The 17917-nt window shown below is 40.0% G+C and overlaps 1 protein-coding gene across 1 annotated transcript; it reads right to left on the minus strand.

Annotated features, from left to right (window-relative positions):
- Nucleotides 1-79: 79 nt before the first annotated feature.
- thbs4a (thrombospondin 4a) lies at nt 80-16226 on the minus strand. The gene is made up of 23 exons (XM_084728965.1): nt 15965-16226; nt 13355-13552; nt 12977-13224; nt 12730-12832; nt 12080-12171; nt 9281-9332; nt 8916-9166; nt 8676-8813; nt 6817-6897; nt 6576-6728; nt 6341-6445; nt 6138-6245; nt 5620-5779; nt 4532-4650; nt 4393-4445; nt 3462-3546; nt 3239-3335; nt 2977-3155; nt 2181-2229; nt 1838-2034; nt 1065-1237; nt 620-759; nt 80-530 (listed from the first exon to the last, which is right to left on the minus strand). The coding sequence occupies exons 1-23, from the start codon at nt 16044-16046 to the stop codon at nt 481-483; spliced, it is 2913 nt and encodes a 970-aa protein (XP_084585091.1). The 5' UTR covers nt 16047-16226; the 3' UTR covers nt 80-480.
- Between the last annotated feature and the right edge of the window lie 1691 nt (nt 16227-17917).

The raw sequence follows: 17917 nt of genomic DNA on the forward strand, positions 1-17917 counted from the left end.
ACAATGATAAAAATCAAATCAAATCATACAGATAAACAACATACAGTGATTTAATGTAAAATTAGATAAAATCTGTGTTGATTTTGTGAAATGCTCAGAATTTTATTGTACTTACAGCATATTCAAAAACAGTATTGCATCTTTAACAGTACTCATAAAATATTCAGAAAAACCCCGGTGGTATTAAATTGACAAAAACCTGCTGATGATTTACAGAAGAACAAACTGGCTTTAGTTACACTGAATTAAAGTATATAATGCCCGATGTTATGCTTTTTATAATACCTTCTCACTCAAATGATAAAGTTAAAATACCATCACCAAAGTCTTGCACCCAAAACTGTCCATCAGGTTCCCTGTCACATTCATCTTTCTGTCTTCAACTCATGTCCTCTACGTCTTTGTTCTCAGCCATGCAGCTCTCATGTATTCAACAGGGCTCGTGTTGTTTCCTTGATGGATCACTCCTCTTCTTTGACTTCACTGTGAATTCTGGGCATTAAGATCCTGGTAGTCAGCAGGAATCGTGTCTGTGAGGATGAGAAAGAAAAAGGTACTCATGAGCACGCTTACAGCTCATGTGGCTGACTGGACGGTTTTTTAACGTGCAGACGCTCACCGTTGCAGCGGTACTTCAGATTGGACCAGATTATATTCTCCTGAGAGAAGCAGAACACTCCCAGTCTGCCGCCTCTCATGCTGGTGTCAATGATCACCCCTGTGTCCGCCACCAAGTTCGAACCCTCAAAGAAGCGAGCCCTGGTTCAAACACAGAGGGAAACTAGTTCATCAGTTCACACAGTATGAGTGTGTATGTCTCTGAATGTTGGTGTGTGTCTGTTTGTACCTAGTACAGGTATTATACACATAACCTCACACAAATTGACACAGACTCTCTTTCAAGTGTTCTAGTTTCATAAATATAATTTATACAGGCAGTAACAAATATGAAATGTGTACTGTCTAGTACTGTCAGTTCATCTGAGTTGTTAACAGGAGGCATTGTAAATAGTGTTACCACTATTAATTAAACCCACGCTTTTGGGTAAAATGCCCAAACTAACCTGATGTATCCGACCTGTGGTCTGTGCTGGAGGAACCAGCGGTACGAGACCCTGTCCTTCCAGCCAACGTTCCTGGGGTCCTTCCACAGGAGACGGACCTGGTCGGTGGTGTCTCCTGTGTGCCAGAGTGAGTTCCTCAGATACTCACCAGGACCAGTCTTAGACTTGACAACCTGGTTTTGAAGAGCCAGACAACATAACAGAGAGAAAAGCAGCTGAACAGATGATGAAAGTGGGCAGACACTGAATTTCAAACGCTGATGGTCAGCTGAGCACCTTGCATGGTAGCTGGCTGCCATCAGTGTGTGCGTGAGTGTAAGAATGAGTAAATGAGCAGCAAATTTGCAAAGTTGTGTTGGATATATACTCAAGAAAAGTATAAATGGAGCACTTGGCTGTTTTGGCGAGTTGAAGTAAAAGATCTAAGACTTCTTCTGTGAACTATGGCTATTTCACACAGGTCTACAGATACCATTGTAAATATGAAGTTACCAGTATTACTCCTTTTCTGTTTGAACCCACAAAGAAGTTTTATTTTGTGTCCTAGCTCCACCATTTGATCTGGCCACATGTAATTACATTATAGTTACATAGTCATGGAAAACTTGATTACATGTTTGATTTATGTCCTTAAAATATACACCTGTACAATAATCATGCTGTTTAATTAGCATCTCTGTATTTGAAGTGCTCACTAACATGGATTTTACCAAATTTGTGAACAAAATTTGAGAGAAAGTGTGTTTCTGTTGAGTATAAATGCAGCCCCTTACCTTGAGCTGTATTCCCGGCTCAGCTACAGCTCTGAAGGGCGCAGCCTGCCAGTATGTCTGTTCTGTCTGTTTCCACATCACCACGTAGAAGGAGGAGGAGTCTTGGTAGCCGAAGATGAAGCCGGCGTAGTCATCATCTGTCACCGTGTTCACATGGAACGTTCCTTCAAAGTCGACCCCACTGAATGCCGTGTAGCCTACACATGCGGGCAGTGGAGAAGAAATGCAAAACAAATCAGGTGAAGGCTGACAAAATAAACACTTTGAAGAAAATGGGAAATTGTCTTGTTAAGACAGATTGGACGGTAAGACAGACATCATACTGATGGTTGTCTGTGCTCACCTACAGCAAGACCAGGGTCAGAGTTCATGGTCTGAACGATCTCCATGCCCTGTCAGGAGAAGACAGAGTAGATTCACTTCATTCACAAGATAATCATAGTTTTTAGGGCCTGACGAATACACTGGAAGATGACATTTGCCAATCACATAAGTCTGTATTGTTATCTGTTGTCCAATATGCAGCGATATGAAAACTTCATAGGTTCATAGGCAACATTTTATGTATATTTGATCCTTTTTCTTAACTCAGTTTGTCCATCTGTCTGTCCCATACTTGTCATACTTGGACTCGAGGATTAGCTGATTAGATTTTGGTGGTCAAAGGTCACCACACAAAACACGTCTGTGGCCATAACTCAAGAATTCACACACTAATTGTAACAAAATTTCACACAAATGTCTATTAGGATAAAATGATGAGGTGATGACATTTTATATCCAACAGGTCAAAGGTCAACTTCACTGTGACATCATAATGTTCAGCTCTCTGTCAGTCCTCAGTGCTCCTCTGTAAAAATAGTCTCTAAGTGAAGACAACATGTTTCTCACTGGAAATTATTCACTGGAATCTCATATATCAATATAGTGATAACTTCCATTTTGACAAATTATACACTTGATGCCTTTTGTTAAATTCCTTTAAATCTTCACACCACAAGCTATAAGAGTCTGGACATACATGGGCGGAAACTGCAACTTGACTAGTTGACTAGTAGAATATGGACAGAATACCCTGAGAACAAGTTTGACTGAAACTGTAACACAGGTGAACTAGATTGAACTTTGTTAATGTTTACCTGATTGAGGACCACCCAGTTAGGGTCAATCTGAGAGTCTCCCTCTGGGTCCAGCACTACGGTCTGATAGGCTCTGAAGTCGGTCAGCGTGACCTCAGCGTTCTCTGGGCAGTGGTCGATTACATCAACAACATTGTCTTTGTCAAAGTCTCCTTCACATGCGTCTCCAACTCCGTTCCCTGAAATACAAGGACGCTGCTTAGACACACACACTGTACACATGCCTGTACACACCCAGGAACACACATGAAGAGATACTAACTGTCTGTGTCAGCTTGGTCTGGGTTGGCAACTAGTCTGCAGTTGTCATCATCATCCAGTATGCCGTCGTTATCATCGTCATCATCACATTCATCTCCCTATCACATTTGTATGAGTGTGAACACACAGACATCTATATGTCAGCATATATGAAATCAATTAATGAAATATGACACTGAACAAATGATAGATGAAGTAAAGGATGAAGGAACAGAGTTGAAAACCTTTCCATCCTTGTCGGTGTCCAGCTGAGAGGAGTTGATGACTGTGGGACAGTTATCATTTGTGTTCTGGTGGCCGTCACCATCACTGACGAAGAGAAGAAAGAACAAAAAGGTTGACTTTTTTCAATAGCATGAGTTTAAAACAAGACAATATCCATTAATTACAGTATCAAAAGTAGCAAAGCTAAAAAAAAAAAGTATTTATTAAAGATCTCAGTTCAGTTCAGTCTTTATTATCCTGCCTGAAATTTGGCTTGCAGCAAAACTAGAAAGTGTTCAGTGACTTTTTCTGTACCAGCACTGTGTGCAGGCTGGTATTTAAAAAAAAGAATAAATATATCGTTAACAATTCACAATTTTCACTAATTCATTAATAAATGTTAACTTGAAGTATTTTAAATGACCAAATTATTTGTAAAACTTTAAGAAAGAAATCATTACATAGAGAGATGGACCAGATATTAGTAACGCTTTGTCAGTGGTTAATAATTAGCGTGTAAACGTCAATAATGATTATCTGGATGGCCATTATAAAGTGGCAACTGATGATTATAATCAGTGTGTAAAATACTATGTGTAAGCCCCCCTACCTAGTACCCAGTATTTTTAACTGTATGTAACTGTGATGTCAAAGCAGAAAAAATTCCACTGATTTTCAGGTTGTACGGGGTAATGTTTTTTAAACTACACAACATTTGGACTGTGGACTCAGCTCTCCTAAGACCCCCCTGTATTTTGCGCCTATGTATGTGAACACGGGTCAACAACCTGCTGCTCACGAGCCGAAATTATTTTATTTTAACATTTTTTCTGCCATGGTATTGAAAGAGGTACCACTGGTGCAATGCCAGTATTGTATCAAAGTTTATAACTGGTAAAACAAAATGCAAAACATGACAATCACACCACAGGTCATTACAGTGGGCTCTACCTGTCTATGTTGGTGTCGCAGGTATCTCCTACAAGGTCGTCATCCGAGTCAGACTGTAGGTAGACAAAACAAACACTGCTGATCTGAGTCCTGGCAGCACATGAGAACAGATTTTCAGGTTGTTTGTTTGGTTTGTTACCTGGTTGGGGTTGACCATGTCAGGACAGCTGTCACAGGCGTCTCCCACCCCATCGTTGTCTCGGTCTCTTTGGTCTGGGTTGGGGACTCGCTGGCAGTTGTCAAGAATATTCTTCAGGCCTGAGAACATAAACAGCTCAGCACTTTAATTTATAATGTGTATAAGCATTGACAGAAAAAAAAAAATCATAACAGGTTACAGACCCAGTCTGTCAAATGCATCAGCAGATGGCAGTGTTTGTTTAAGACGAAGGTAAAATAGTTTCCAGTGGCCTTCAATGCCTGGCAGAGGCCGACCGTGGAAAAATGTTTTTAGAGAGGAGACAGACATGACCAAGCACTTAGCAATCCAGCCTTGGACTTAAAGACATAACCAAATGATCAAGAGGCTGGAGCTCTGCCAAAATGAATGAACAGGAGTCAATAAATAGAGTCTGAACATGCAACATGCGTAAGCATATAAAGGTGAACATATGGGCAAACAAAGACGTTAAGAAGTTAAAACTGTGTTTCCAGTGGAACAATTGAGGTGCTCTAAAAGGGCAATCAAGTGAAGTGTGTGAGAAAAGTTTGTGGGACAACACTTGATGATTCCAGTTGGAACATTTTAACATTTAACACTGTTTTCTACTGGGGTTTTAAAGGTTTGTTTTCTTAGATGACGCTTGAGTTGTTTCCCTGAAAGCCAATGATCTAACTGGTCGAGGATGTGAATTGGAAACAGAAACTGAAAAAGAACAGGAGGATGTTTTTGACCAGATAAAAGTGCTTCCAGTCCACACTTTCCACCTAAACAGGTCTGTAAAGGTTCTATTCTTGTCTGGACAGTCTCGTCCAGGCAGTCTGTGGTTTGGATAACCCTCACAGACACGACAGTCTTTTAATGTGATTATCAGCCATTAGGTTTCATGATGTGTTCCTAACTTTATAACCTCTAACTGATGCAATAAAAGCAGTAATGATCCAGTTCCCATACCTCCCACAGCCATTTCAGCCACTGTGACCATCTGTAACTATTTTTATACATTATACCCAAAATCACAAAATATAATAATTATCTGACTGTTAAATAATAATGAACACACGCACCGTCCCCATCCATATCGTCATCACACTCATCTCCCAGCCCGTCCTGATCGGTGTCCCTCTGTGATGGATTTTCGACTATTCTGCAGTTGTCACAGGCGTCACCGTGGACGTCCTTATCGCTGTTCCTTTGGTCCACATTAGGAACGAGCCAGCAATTGTCCTGGGAGAGACAAATGAAGTTTAGTGTCTAGTGTGTGGGCTCAGTGAGAGTTACATTCCTGCTCACAGAGTGTCAGTGTATGTTGCTTTAAAAGGTAAAGGGAAATTCATAAAGAAATTAAAAAAGCTAATAAAAACACAAAGAAATGTAAAAAGCAAATACAGACATACATTAGCTTGTGGAAATAAATAAGGGGGGAATTCAAGGGAGAAAAATAAAACATAAATACATTTAGAGGGTACTGTACACTGTACAGATTGTAAAGCCTCCTGAGAAAAATTTAACCATTTGTATTTGTAGTTTTTGGCTATATAAATAAAATTTGGCATGAATTGACCTGGGGAGCTCAGTTACCTACATCTATGTTAGGAATGCCATCACTGTCTGCATCATCATCACAGGAGTCACCCATCCCGTCCCTGTCTGCATCCTCTTGGCCAGAGTTTGGCACAAACACACAATTGTCCTGGCAGAAACATGGCAAAACACACACTGCATTAATTGTTTTGATGCTAATATGCATCAAATGCAAGAGAGGTTGGTGAGTGTGGACATGAGTACCTGCCTACAGTTGTTGTCTCTGCACTGGAGTGTATTGTCAGGATATGCGTCAATATCTGTGTCCTTTCCACACACGTAGCCATTACCTGCCCAGCCAACGCCACACTAACACATACACACAAGAAGGAAAAGGCATGACATTAAATGTAAATGATGTAATGTGGAATAGTTAATGATTCACTTTCATGATCCAGGGGGATTCATAAAGCTGAATATGACGTCAGTGTTTTCTCACCACACAGCTAATGCTGCCGTCTCTCTCCACGACACATTCGGCGTTGACGTCACAGGGGTTGGGTTGACCGTTGGGGCAGAGCCTGGTACCGTGGCAGCCTCTCACCTGGTCACCTGTGAAGCCGGCTTTACACTCTCCACAGCGGAAGGAGCCCTGGTGAGGACAGCACAGAGTCAGACACCACAGTCCTCTGCTGTATGAGAGTGTGATAATAATCACACACCAGTCCCAGGGGTCTTACTATAGTGTTGTGGCAGTGTGAGTCGGCAGTGCAGCCTCCATTCGCAGGTGGGCCCAGACACTCATCTATATCTTCACACACCTGGAAGAACAGATTCAAGTCAGTGTATAAAGGAGAAGATTCAGATTCTGCAAACAGGCACAGATAAACAGAATCAGGGCTCTGTTTAGACGATCTATAGCGTGTGGTCTACAGTACAATCGAGCCATTTCCAATTCCAATTTGCTATTTTCACAGTTCAAAATCTGGGCACAAAATAAGATGCAATAAGATGCAAAGGGGTTATATTTAGTGATCTAATTAATCATAGACAGAGATGGGAAGTAACTAAGTACAAATACTTTGTTAGTGTACTTGAGTAGATTTTTTAGGTATGTGTACTTTACTTGAGTATTTACTTTTCTAACAACTTTTTACTTTTTGTTCCCACACAAATAACACAGTAACACAAATATCTATACTTTCTACTCCTTATATTTTCAACACAAACTTGTTGCCTTAATATTAATGTATTTGAGGGGAATTATTGATCATTTTTATTTTGCATCATTGTGCATCACCTTCCCAACATCAAGACTGATTATAACAAGGTAGAAGTGTCCTTCAGAGGGCTACTGTTTACTTCTATACTATACGAGTCTATACTTTTTCACTTTTGCCTGGGTAAAAAAGTTGAATCAGTACTTCTATTTTTATCAGAGAATTTTTTACACAAGTATCTGTACTTATACTTGAGTAAAACGTGTATTTTTGCCACCACTGATCATAAGTATGTTTTGGGTGTAACATGAAATAAACCAATCAGAGTGCCAGGTGTGTCTGCCTCTGCATTGCTATTTAAATGTCAGATTCAGCAAATGACCTGGTCATAGTGATGTAGTTAATCCTCAGGTCGGGCGAGCTGGGTCATAAAAATGAACATCATGACTAATAACGGATAGATAGTTAAGAAACATGCTATGTGCACATTTACAGACAAGCATAGCATCATGACTGCTGTGACATTACTGTGCAGATCGAAACGCTAGTATGTTAATTACTGAAAGCAGCCATTCTGATCATTAGTACAGAAGTTTGGCAAATACGATTAATATTCAAGCAACAAAACTAAAAATTGAAAGGACAGAAGAAACTCCAGAGGAAACAGACAATAAATTTTTGGACAGCTCTGATGGAAGTGAGGATTTATACAGCTGTTTTACTGTAAAGACTTTCACTGTATGAACTTTGACCATGTGTGAGACCTTTTGGACGTGTAGAAGATCACAGGTAATCAATTAGCTGATCCTGACCAATCCTGTCAGGTTTAAACAATCAATGTTAAGTAATCAAAGTTACAGCTGCGGTGCCTAATGCGTAAATGCTCACTGCATCTCTCTTTATGGGCAGATGCTTCACTCAGTTTTACCCACCTGTAATCACAGTGTTAATTTTTTGACCAAATCAACTGCAGTGCCCTCAGTGTTTACACATTGTAAACCTACTTACGTAGGAGGTGTACTTTACTGTACATAAACATCTGAATACTACACCCTATAAAGAGCAGGCAAATACTGACTATTGACTTTAGACCAGGGTTTTTTTTTCCCTCAATAGCACAATTGCTTTCTGCTGTTTCAAGATAGCAGTGCACCAGCAATGTACCTGACCACATCTCGTTTTAAGACCAGCACACCCATGGATGCACAGATGGACACAAATACATTTGGTACTTACACAACATGGGCGCTACGTGGGAAAATTACAGTGTTGTGCAGAAAATAGGAATGACAGCTACATTGTGTGCTGCTTTGCACTGTACTTAAGGTAGAGCCGTTAATGTTTTTTTAATACAGTATACATTATTTTTGTTGTTGTACCTGTTTGTGTGACTTAGCATAGGACACTCCCACTCCATTTAATTCTGGACCGCTGTATCCCAGAGGACATTGCTCACAGCGAAAGCCAGGAGCAGTGTTCACACAGCGGACACCAGGGAAACACGGGTTAAACTGGCACTAAAACACACAAAAAGTAAAAGATGGTCAAATGCTAAATAGTGTTAATATGACCTGCTGTTTGCAGAGACACATGCATACTGCAAGACGTATAATCCCTACCTCATCAACATCGTCACAGTGCTTTCCGTCTCCTGTATATCCATCTGGACAGGGAGCACACTGGAAACCTGACTCCGTACGGATGCACATGTTCTGCTTGAAACAGGTCCCAGGTGCACAGTGAGTCAGAGGCTGAGGCAGAGGCTGAGGCTGAGGCTTAGGCTGAGGCTTAGGCTGAGGCTGAGGCTGAGGCATGACGACCTTCCCGGGACCTGGAGGTGTACCTGGGTTAGTTGGACTGCCTCCAAGACCTGTGGGCGCACAGAGACAGAAATGAGAGCACCTTGTTGAAATGTAACTTTGTCAGTAGTGTCTCTACATACTGTGTAAACGCAAAGTCTGATCATAGTTTTTGTACTGCTTACCACAGGCGAGACACTCTGCGATGGTATTCCTCAGAAAATTTGTCTCCTTAATCTTTACCAGAAAAAAATAGTGAAGAAGTGTTAGTCAGAATTAACTGTGCTGCTGGGCAATTGTGTTGCCACTTCACAGCTAATATCAATAGAGGCAAATCAGAATTTTATCTTTTTAAAATTTTCCACACCACCCCTTCCTACCATACACGTACTTTTGTCATTTTCAGGGGGGCAGGGGTCTTTGGGGGGAAATAGCAGGACAACAGTATATTCCACACAGAAGTGGTGCTCATCACCTGAAAGCTGAAGATTCATTTAAGATGCAGCTCTGCACTCTGTGTCAAGGTTTTCTAGTCATAAATCTATAATAAACATTGTGCTTCTTATTTTGCGCCTATTCACATTTCAAAGGTTTAGAGTGTCTAAGAGTGTATAACATTATATGATGGCCATTCCCCTGCTCTATTATGCCTCATAAGTTGTTGTAGCAGGTTTTGGGTTGATAGTACAACACAGAGTTCAACAAATTTGACAACTTGAGAATCAATAAAAATGGTCAAAAATGCCTTCAGAATACCACAGTAAGGGAGCAATATGTAACAACTGCACGTCTAAAATTGAGTACTGCAGTCCAAACAGCCAGCTGGAGCCATGGACAGTATATTAAATAGGTTGAAATCCTATTTAATATACAGAGGTTGAAGTGAGTTGTTTCAACCCACCCCTCCTCCCCAGACTCAAGGAAGCTCAGGCAGGCTGCAGGAACACTGCAACACTGCAACACTGGTGATTAAGTTGATCAGCTGTTTGTCTGTCTGTTGACATTTTGCTCAATTTAACCATAATAAACATCTGCTCCTTCTACAAGATTATTGATGGTTTCTCACAAAACAGACACCTACTCATTTGGCAAACATTTAGCATTAATTTGAATTTTAATTAATGTGAAACAGGCAGGCAAAAACAATCATTTCGGCCTGGAATGGAAATTTCAAAGGACACCACGGCTAAGTATTTCAACAAGGCATGTTTCTTTAATTTCTTATGACATATCATGGTTATTTTAGGATTTATTACAGTAAACATATTACAGATTTCTCCTTGAAGACACAAGACCTTGAGGAACACCATAGCAAAATTCATGCTGTGGTCAGGTATCAAAAACCTTTGACATTTTGGAGATTTCTGCAAGAATTGCATTTTCTGGTGATTGAATGGCAAGCACTTCTGTCCTGGGAATTGCTTGAAATCTACTTATTGAGATTATCCCAGAGGTCACTATAGGTCATTTTATACAGTGAGGTCAAGTTTCAAAACATTGTCTCACTACAATGAAATGGCAGCTATCGGGACATCATCACTCATGACGGCATTTAAGCTCATTGAATCCACAAGAGTCTGAACTTTCCAGTCAGACCCAATTACTGTATGGGATTAGCATGACAAGCATGTCTGTACAGGGGACCCACAAAGCCTATTTTCATTCAGATGTCTTCAGCTGAAATGTCAAGGGACTCCTTTAAAAATCACCATGCTAGTTTTTCACTACCTGCCAAAATGTGCTTTTAACTTTGGAGCATTATTTAATGGCTTCAGTGGATTCTTTAGGTCCTCTAGTTTCATATGATATCAGTATCTTCTAGTTGTAAAACTGAGCCCGCTACAGCCTCTGAAAGAGAGTAATGGTGGACATCTATTTAAAATCTGAATGAGCCTGAGCAGTTTCAAAAAGCTATGAATCATTTGTCTGTTGAGGTAAGCTACAGTGATCCGTTTCCACATGTGAAGGATTCTCTCAGAGTGTCTGACAAGTCTGAGATGCTGAACTGCATTTTATTGCCTTGGGCTCCCTGTTTGGTGCTTTATCTTCTAACAAATCCTCTGCTTTAAATGATCATCTGCAATCATCCACCTCTCTCTTCTGCTTGTTTTAACGAGTCAGCTGTCTGTTGCTGAGGTTACATAAAGTCTTGAAACGAGAGAGCTCCAGAAAACCAGCAGGTTCTCACAGTCTGGATTCTCACTTTTCACAACAAATATCTGATTTAATTGCAAAACCAATCCTTCCCCGACGAAAAAGGAAATTCCAAACGGTTGTGAATCAGCCCACATTCTTTCATTTTTAAAAGTATTTAACTCTTTCAAACAGCCAAGGACATTTTCTGCTACCCACTGTCTTCCAGAAAGCTTTTATTCAATTTTGTGCATTTAATTTCATCTCAGCATCAACCAGGTTTTAAAAAGCAACCACAACGGTGGTGAACAACATCAGCAGGTTTCAACAAGTTAAATTTAATCATTTTAAAGACCATTATAAATGCAATTTAAGACATACTCCACTTTCCATACTCACAAAAAACTAAGAAGGATATTATTTGATATAGCTGCTGTATGTAAAGTCTGGAGCATGTCTGCTTTTGATATTGGCATGGATCCAAACACAAAGTGGGTCACGCTGAGCCCAGACTTCTATAATGTTTATTGGGTCCATGTTGATTTTGTTTTATAGTTGTTAGTATGATCAATACAATTTTTTCCCAAAAACTTTCAAAAGTGAGACTGAAAAATGCAACTTTATAAAAGTAACATTAATTTCAAAATCCAATCCTTTTTTAAGACCTGTCAAAATCATATTGAAGACTTTTTAAGACCCTGTGGACACCATAGTCATCAAAGTTAATGGACTGTTTATGATAACTCTATATTGAAATACTGGGGTGCTCTTTTATTGATTTTCCAAATTTCATTCTTCCATTAGCAGTTACCTCTCTGAGTCACACTGGAATGAGACACAGATCAGGTTACCTGCTGGTGGAGCAGCTCCCTCATCTCAGATAACATGCTCTTCAGCTCCAGGATGGTGGCCTGGTCGTATGATGTCCTGCCTCCCTGGATGCCTGAGGAAATTTCACAGATCAGAATTAAAAAATCAGATACACATTCAGATGCAAGTCTTCGGGGGCAACATTGATTCACATGTTCTGGCTCTGTCCCAAATTTGAGTTGTACTGGAAAGCTATCTCAAAGCTCTCTTTAGTTTTAGCAGTTAAACTTGATCCAAAGCTTCTCATGTCACTATCACACACACTGCCTTTACTAAGCTTCTGGCTTTTTGCCTTATACTTCTGAGGCACAGAGATGCTGCCCTGCCTGCGGTCTTTCATTGGATTAGAGGTGTGCGTGACATACGCCCCATGCACCGCTTTTATCTGTAAAAGTGGATATCTTTTTTGACATTTTCTGACAAATGCTAAACACAGGTATAGGAATAAATAATGTAACTCAGTGACAGCGAGAGAAGGGGATGTTCGTTTTGTATATTTGTGTAAATTATGAAATTCAATGAGATGAAAGAAAATCAGACACACAACACATCTACCATGTGAGGCTTAAGGTAGAATGGCTGCATATGTTTTTTAGGTGATGTCAGACGGTCAGGTGCAATTTGTTCTCACCCAACAGCTGCAGAGATTCAGGCTGTTCCACGTTACACTCCTGCAGAGTGGCCACATTGTCTATGGTGTCCTCTATCACCAGCTTCAAGTCTGTCAGTTCACTCTTACAAAGGAATAAAAGACAAATAGAAATTAAATGCAAATTCATATTACACTGTAATATCAAGACGTTACTATTTTTGTTTCTTTGCAACATAGCCGTGCATTCAAATGTATAATTACTCTCAACTGTAAATGTCTTATTCACCTGTCCACTCGACTGCAGCGTCCTAAGCGCCACCTTGTTGGGACCAGGTGGGAGGGACCCAAATGCTGCTGGCAGATCCTCCAAAGTGTGCGCCAGTCTGCAGTCTACATAGATGTTGAGGCGAGGTGGACCACGCTGCAGGCCGCTGGCATGTAGCATCACGTGGTGATCTTGGCCGTCTGCTAAGGGGCCGTGGTTGAAACTGGTTGTTCCAAATCTGCCATCAGCCTTCTGGTAACGAACGGTCACTAGAGGTGGAAAGAAACAAGCATTAAAGACAGAACAGAGACAACAGAGAGTGAGAAGAGAGACAGAGAAAGGCAGCAGGAGTTAAAACAGACAGCTAATAATGTGACAATAATCAGGATAAAAACTCACCCTTGCTCAGTTTGGCCTGCACGTTGAACTCCAGGTACTTGGTGTTGTCTTTGGGGTTGATGACACTGAAGAGGGAGGTGGGGCCCTTGTTCTGGAGTCTGAAGGAGGCGAGGAGGAAAGCCTCGTCTCGCCCTTTGTTCTTCAGGCTGCCTTGGAGCAGGTCTGGCAGGCAGTCTGGAGATTCCAGCAGGTCGTAGACTAACACAGGAGAGCATTGTTAATAAGCTCCTGGAGGTGCATTGTACAATAACTGTGGCAAATAATCAGAGGTGGGACAAAGTCATTGTTTTGCAAGTCACAAGAGTCCAGAGTCAAGCACCAAGTCAAGACTGACAAGAAAATCAAGTCAACAGAAATGGTTCATTGTACCTCTGGTTTCACATCCTTCTAATTACATTTTTAGAATTTTGTGTATCAGAAGTTTTGTCATCAAATTCTGTATTTTATATAATTTTGTTCTGTTCTCTTCCACCTGTGACTGTCCCTGAGGTTTCTCCCATTTTTATCCTGTTAAAATACTTTTTGGGTTGAGTTTTTCCTTACTCTCTCAGCAGTCTATAGGACAGGGGGTGTCACACAACCCCTGAGGCAAATGGTGATTTGTGTTACTGGGGTATATAAGTAAAATTTGGCTTTACTTGACTTGAAGTCTCAAGTTCTAAACTTTGTCTTTCAAGTCCCAAAGAAGTCATAATGCACTCTTCAACGATTTTAACAATAGAGCCTCGACTTGTCCTTTGTGTTGTTGGAAGTAGTTGTGTCTCTGTCTGTAATCTGCATGTTTTGCAAACTGCAAACATGCGTCATAGTTTTAGTATGCGAATAAAATTATGCTTGGTATAATTTTTTCCAGCTGGGGCTCAGTATCATGACACCAGTTCTTCACTGTTCTCTCTAGAGATGCAAGGAATAGTACATTTATTGTCAACTTTTAAATTAATTGACAACTGTTTTTATAATTGATAATCGATTTGAGTCATTTTTTAAAGCAAAAAATCTCAAAATTCTCTGAATATTTTCTGGTGTTCTTAGGTCTACAAGACAACAATTTTAAGATCTTTGTGTTGTTGACAAAACACAACATTTGAGGACGTCACCTTGAGCTTTGGGAAACAGTGATCAACATTTCTCACCATTTTTTTTTATTTTATGGTCTAATCAACAAATCAATCAAGAAAATGATTACCAGATTAATTGACAATGAAAATAATTGTTAGTTGCAGGCCTAGTTCTCTCCCATTGATTTAAGAAATTAAGGGAAATTAATCCGTGGCACACTTTTTAAATAACACACTTCCTCTTTGTGCTTTGAGGTAATATTTTCAAGCCAAAAGGCTCAAGTCTAAGTGAAGCCATGAATCACTGGTGTTAAAATCCAAGTTGAGTTGCAAGATGAGGTGTAAGAAAATACGGATTAATTTGAGGATTGCAATATTATGTTTTGTGATACTGTATTTATTCTCAAAAATACTGTGTTGTGGTATCATGATACATGAAAAGATTCACGGCAGGGGTTCATTTTTTGTTGAGTTTTAACCCTGACTGCTAGATAGCAGTGTTGTTATCTCGCTTCACTGTACTGACTGCATAAAAAAGTCTGATATTTTGCATATAGTGTTGTGTTCTTTATACTGTAATAGTGTTCCTAAAAGAAGATGAAAAAATAGCACTATATCACTGTCTATCATGATATCATATTTGTCTTGAATGATTCTATCAAGTTGAGCCTAAGTCAGAGTTTGTGACTCAAGTCAGACTTCAGATCAAGATCAAGTCCATACCTCTCCAAATAAGTCAAGAGAAAAAGTTTAACAACACAGACAATAAGGCAGTATAATGGTTAGTCAACAGTGTGCAAGGAGCTGAGGGAACATTCAGTACACCAACTGAACACACTCCATCTGGTCCACTACAAGTGGTGCTGACTTTCTTTTTCTTTCTTTTTTTTTTGTCAATATTAATGGAGAATTTTCTGAGTTTTTGTCTTGATAGCTATGGTACGCACTGTACTGTGGACTGCTGAGTCAGTATGTGACACTGTATCTGTGTGTGTGTAAGCACATGTTCATGTTTGTATCCTGCTGTGTTTTATTGAGTGGTAGACTGCAGTTGCAGAAGGGAGCAGCAGTAAACTCTTTCCACTGGAACAAACCCGCTGCCTCACACCCACATGCACACATTCACACACACACACACACACACACAAACACTTGCACACAGTCCCATTAGCTGAATTCAAGAATAACATGAAGTGACAGAAAATTGTGTGGAAACTTTGCATGTAGATTCCAGGCAAATCAAAGTTTTGCACACACACTTTCTTGGATGGCTAGTTAGTGTTGTTTCAGCATCTAAGACTGGTCTTATTTAGGTCAGGCTGTTACCAGTTACCAATTCTACAAAATAGACAGTTTCATGCCAACCAAATCAACAGAATTACACTTGTCTTTTGCAGCTTGGTGCAGCTTAGAAACATCACACTGAAGGCACACATAAATGGAAAAAGAGAGTTACTGAAACAGACTCATTTGAAAATGATGTAAAGACCATAGCATGATCTACAGGCACAGTATATATGCTGTTTTTCAGAAGGGTGTGAAGAGTACTTACCAATGCCTTGAGCTGTGACAGTGAGCACCAGCTGTTGCAGCACCAGAGACAGAGCCGCTGCTCCAGCCCACACGCCCATCATCAGTGCTTCTGTACGGGACACACCTCAAGAGAAGCTGTGCTCCAGAAGAAAGGGAAAGAGTTTCCTTTTGTGGAGAGAAAAGTGTCTCACGGATTAATCACCTACTTTGAGAGGAGGGTGCAACAGAATAATGGACAAATCCAGATGTTGAAGCAAAATCCCAGCAGAGGTGAGATGATTGTGTTGCCACAGTCACAGCTTTTAAAGCAGAGGGGAGTGTCTTTGTACTCTACTGTTGCGAAAGTGGCACAGTGAAGGGACTATTTTAAGTTGGTGGGAGTGTCCCTTTTCTACTATGGCTTGATCAAATGATAATATGTATATTTCTAGTACTGCTGCATCCTAGAAACAGTGTAAACAAAAAAACAACAAAAATAAGGTGCATTATAAAGTGCAATATACAGTATGACAAGAGAGACCCTGGACTGTTGAACACCTGAAGTCATACGTCAAGCAAGACTGAGAAAGAATTTTAAACTTAAACAATTACTGTCCTCAATTTCCAAATGTTAACTGAGCATTGTTAAAAGAAAGGTTGATGTATCACAGTGGTAAACATGCTCCTGTTCCAAGGCATGACATTCAGAATGAGTGTATATTTACAAACAAACAATAACATTGATCAGGTTGAACATAAAATATCTTGTCTTTTATACTGTATTCAATTGAAAAAAGCACAAAAAAAGTTTTTTGCAAATCACTGCATCCTATTTTTATTAATATTTTACACAACGTCCCAGTTTATTTTGGAACTGGTGTTGTATTTATGACCCTGTTTTATTTAGAGTCAAAACAAAGCCTTTATCTTTGAGTCTTTCTGTCTATTGTCTTTTGAAAAATTCTGATAATACCATAAAATCTACTCTAAATCAGATGGTAAACAGTCAGCCAACTCTAAAAAAATATCTGAAATGGATTGTGGTCCTAAGGGAGGAGAACGTGACTCCAGCTGGCCATGGTCTCTCACAAACATTATGGTCCTGTGTCGTAGATGTGGATTTGATCTCCAAGCTCATCTCCAGTAAGCCAGTTAAACTGTTTAACTGTATGCCAGATGTTTTTAATTCTAATTTAATTCAATTCAACTTGCTCTAAATGCCTCTGCAAACCTTTTCTTAATTCCATCTGTGGGAGAATGTGGAAGACGAAGGACAAGGAGGGCTAGACTCTACGACTAGGGACCCTGGAAACATTTCATGATAAATGTCTGGTACTCGTCTTAAAGTTTTCTCTACTAACCTCAAGCACATTTCAACATCTCAGCTGCAGGTCAGAGCCAAAGAGAGACATTTAACATCCCTCAGTGCATTATCACCGTGCATCCGTCTGTGTCTGGCTGTCTGGTCTCTGACCAAACAGCTGGCAGCCTTCAACTGTCAGTCCAGGGGCGGACATTGTGCTGTTGTTTCTGAGAGCAAGTAAATGGAAGTTACTATTTAACACAGAAATTAATCATTCTTGTTATATAATACGTCAGTCTCTATATACACGGAGAAATACAGTGTATCAGTGTTCCTTTCAATACAGGTCTTGCTGTTTACTCCTTGTTTAAAAAATGTGTGGACCCAGCCAATAAAGAGCAAATGACTATTTCATTATGTTATATTTAGCCTCAAGTAGCCTATAAAACAGGGGCTTCAAACTCAGATTGGCCTGAGGCCACTGCTGGTATGTTCACCTCATTCGATGGCCACATCAACGTTCAAGTACTACAAGTAAGTACAATACTTTGGAAAATGTACTTTCTAATACACCACCAAAATGCAGTTTCTATAAATTTTTTTAGTTAACCATGCACTGGACACAAACTCAGTGACTCTCCTTCTGTTTGTGTTTTCATCAAGCACACAAATATGTTTTCATCTTAAGTA

Source organism: Lutjanus erythropterus, chromosome 10 (assembly GCF_056507025.1).
Source record: "Lutjanus erythropterus isolate fLutEry1 chromosome 10, fLutEry1.hap2, whole genome shotgun sequence".
NCBI classification, from domain to species: Eukaryota; Metazoa; Chordata; class Actinopteri; order Lutjaniformes; family Lutjanidae; genus Lutjanus; species Lutjanus erythropterus.

Bases quoted from the DNA above. Each gene is read 5' to 3' on its own strand.
- thbs4a (XM_084728965.1), bottom strand. From the start codon at position 16,046: ATGATGGGCGTGTGGGCTGGAGCAGCGGCTCTGTCTCTGGTGCTGCAA. The intron at 3,547-4,392 runs GTAGAGCCCACT...TCTCTTCGTCAG, and splicing joins TGCGACACCAACATAGACAG to TGATGGTGACGGCCACCAGA. The intron at 3,336-3,461 runs GTTTTCAACTCT...CAAATGTGATAG, and splicing joins ACACCGACAAGGATGGAAAG to GGAGATGAATGTGATGATGA.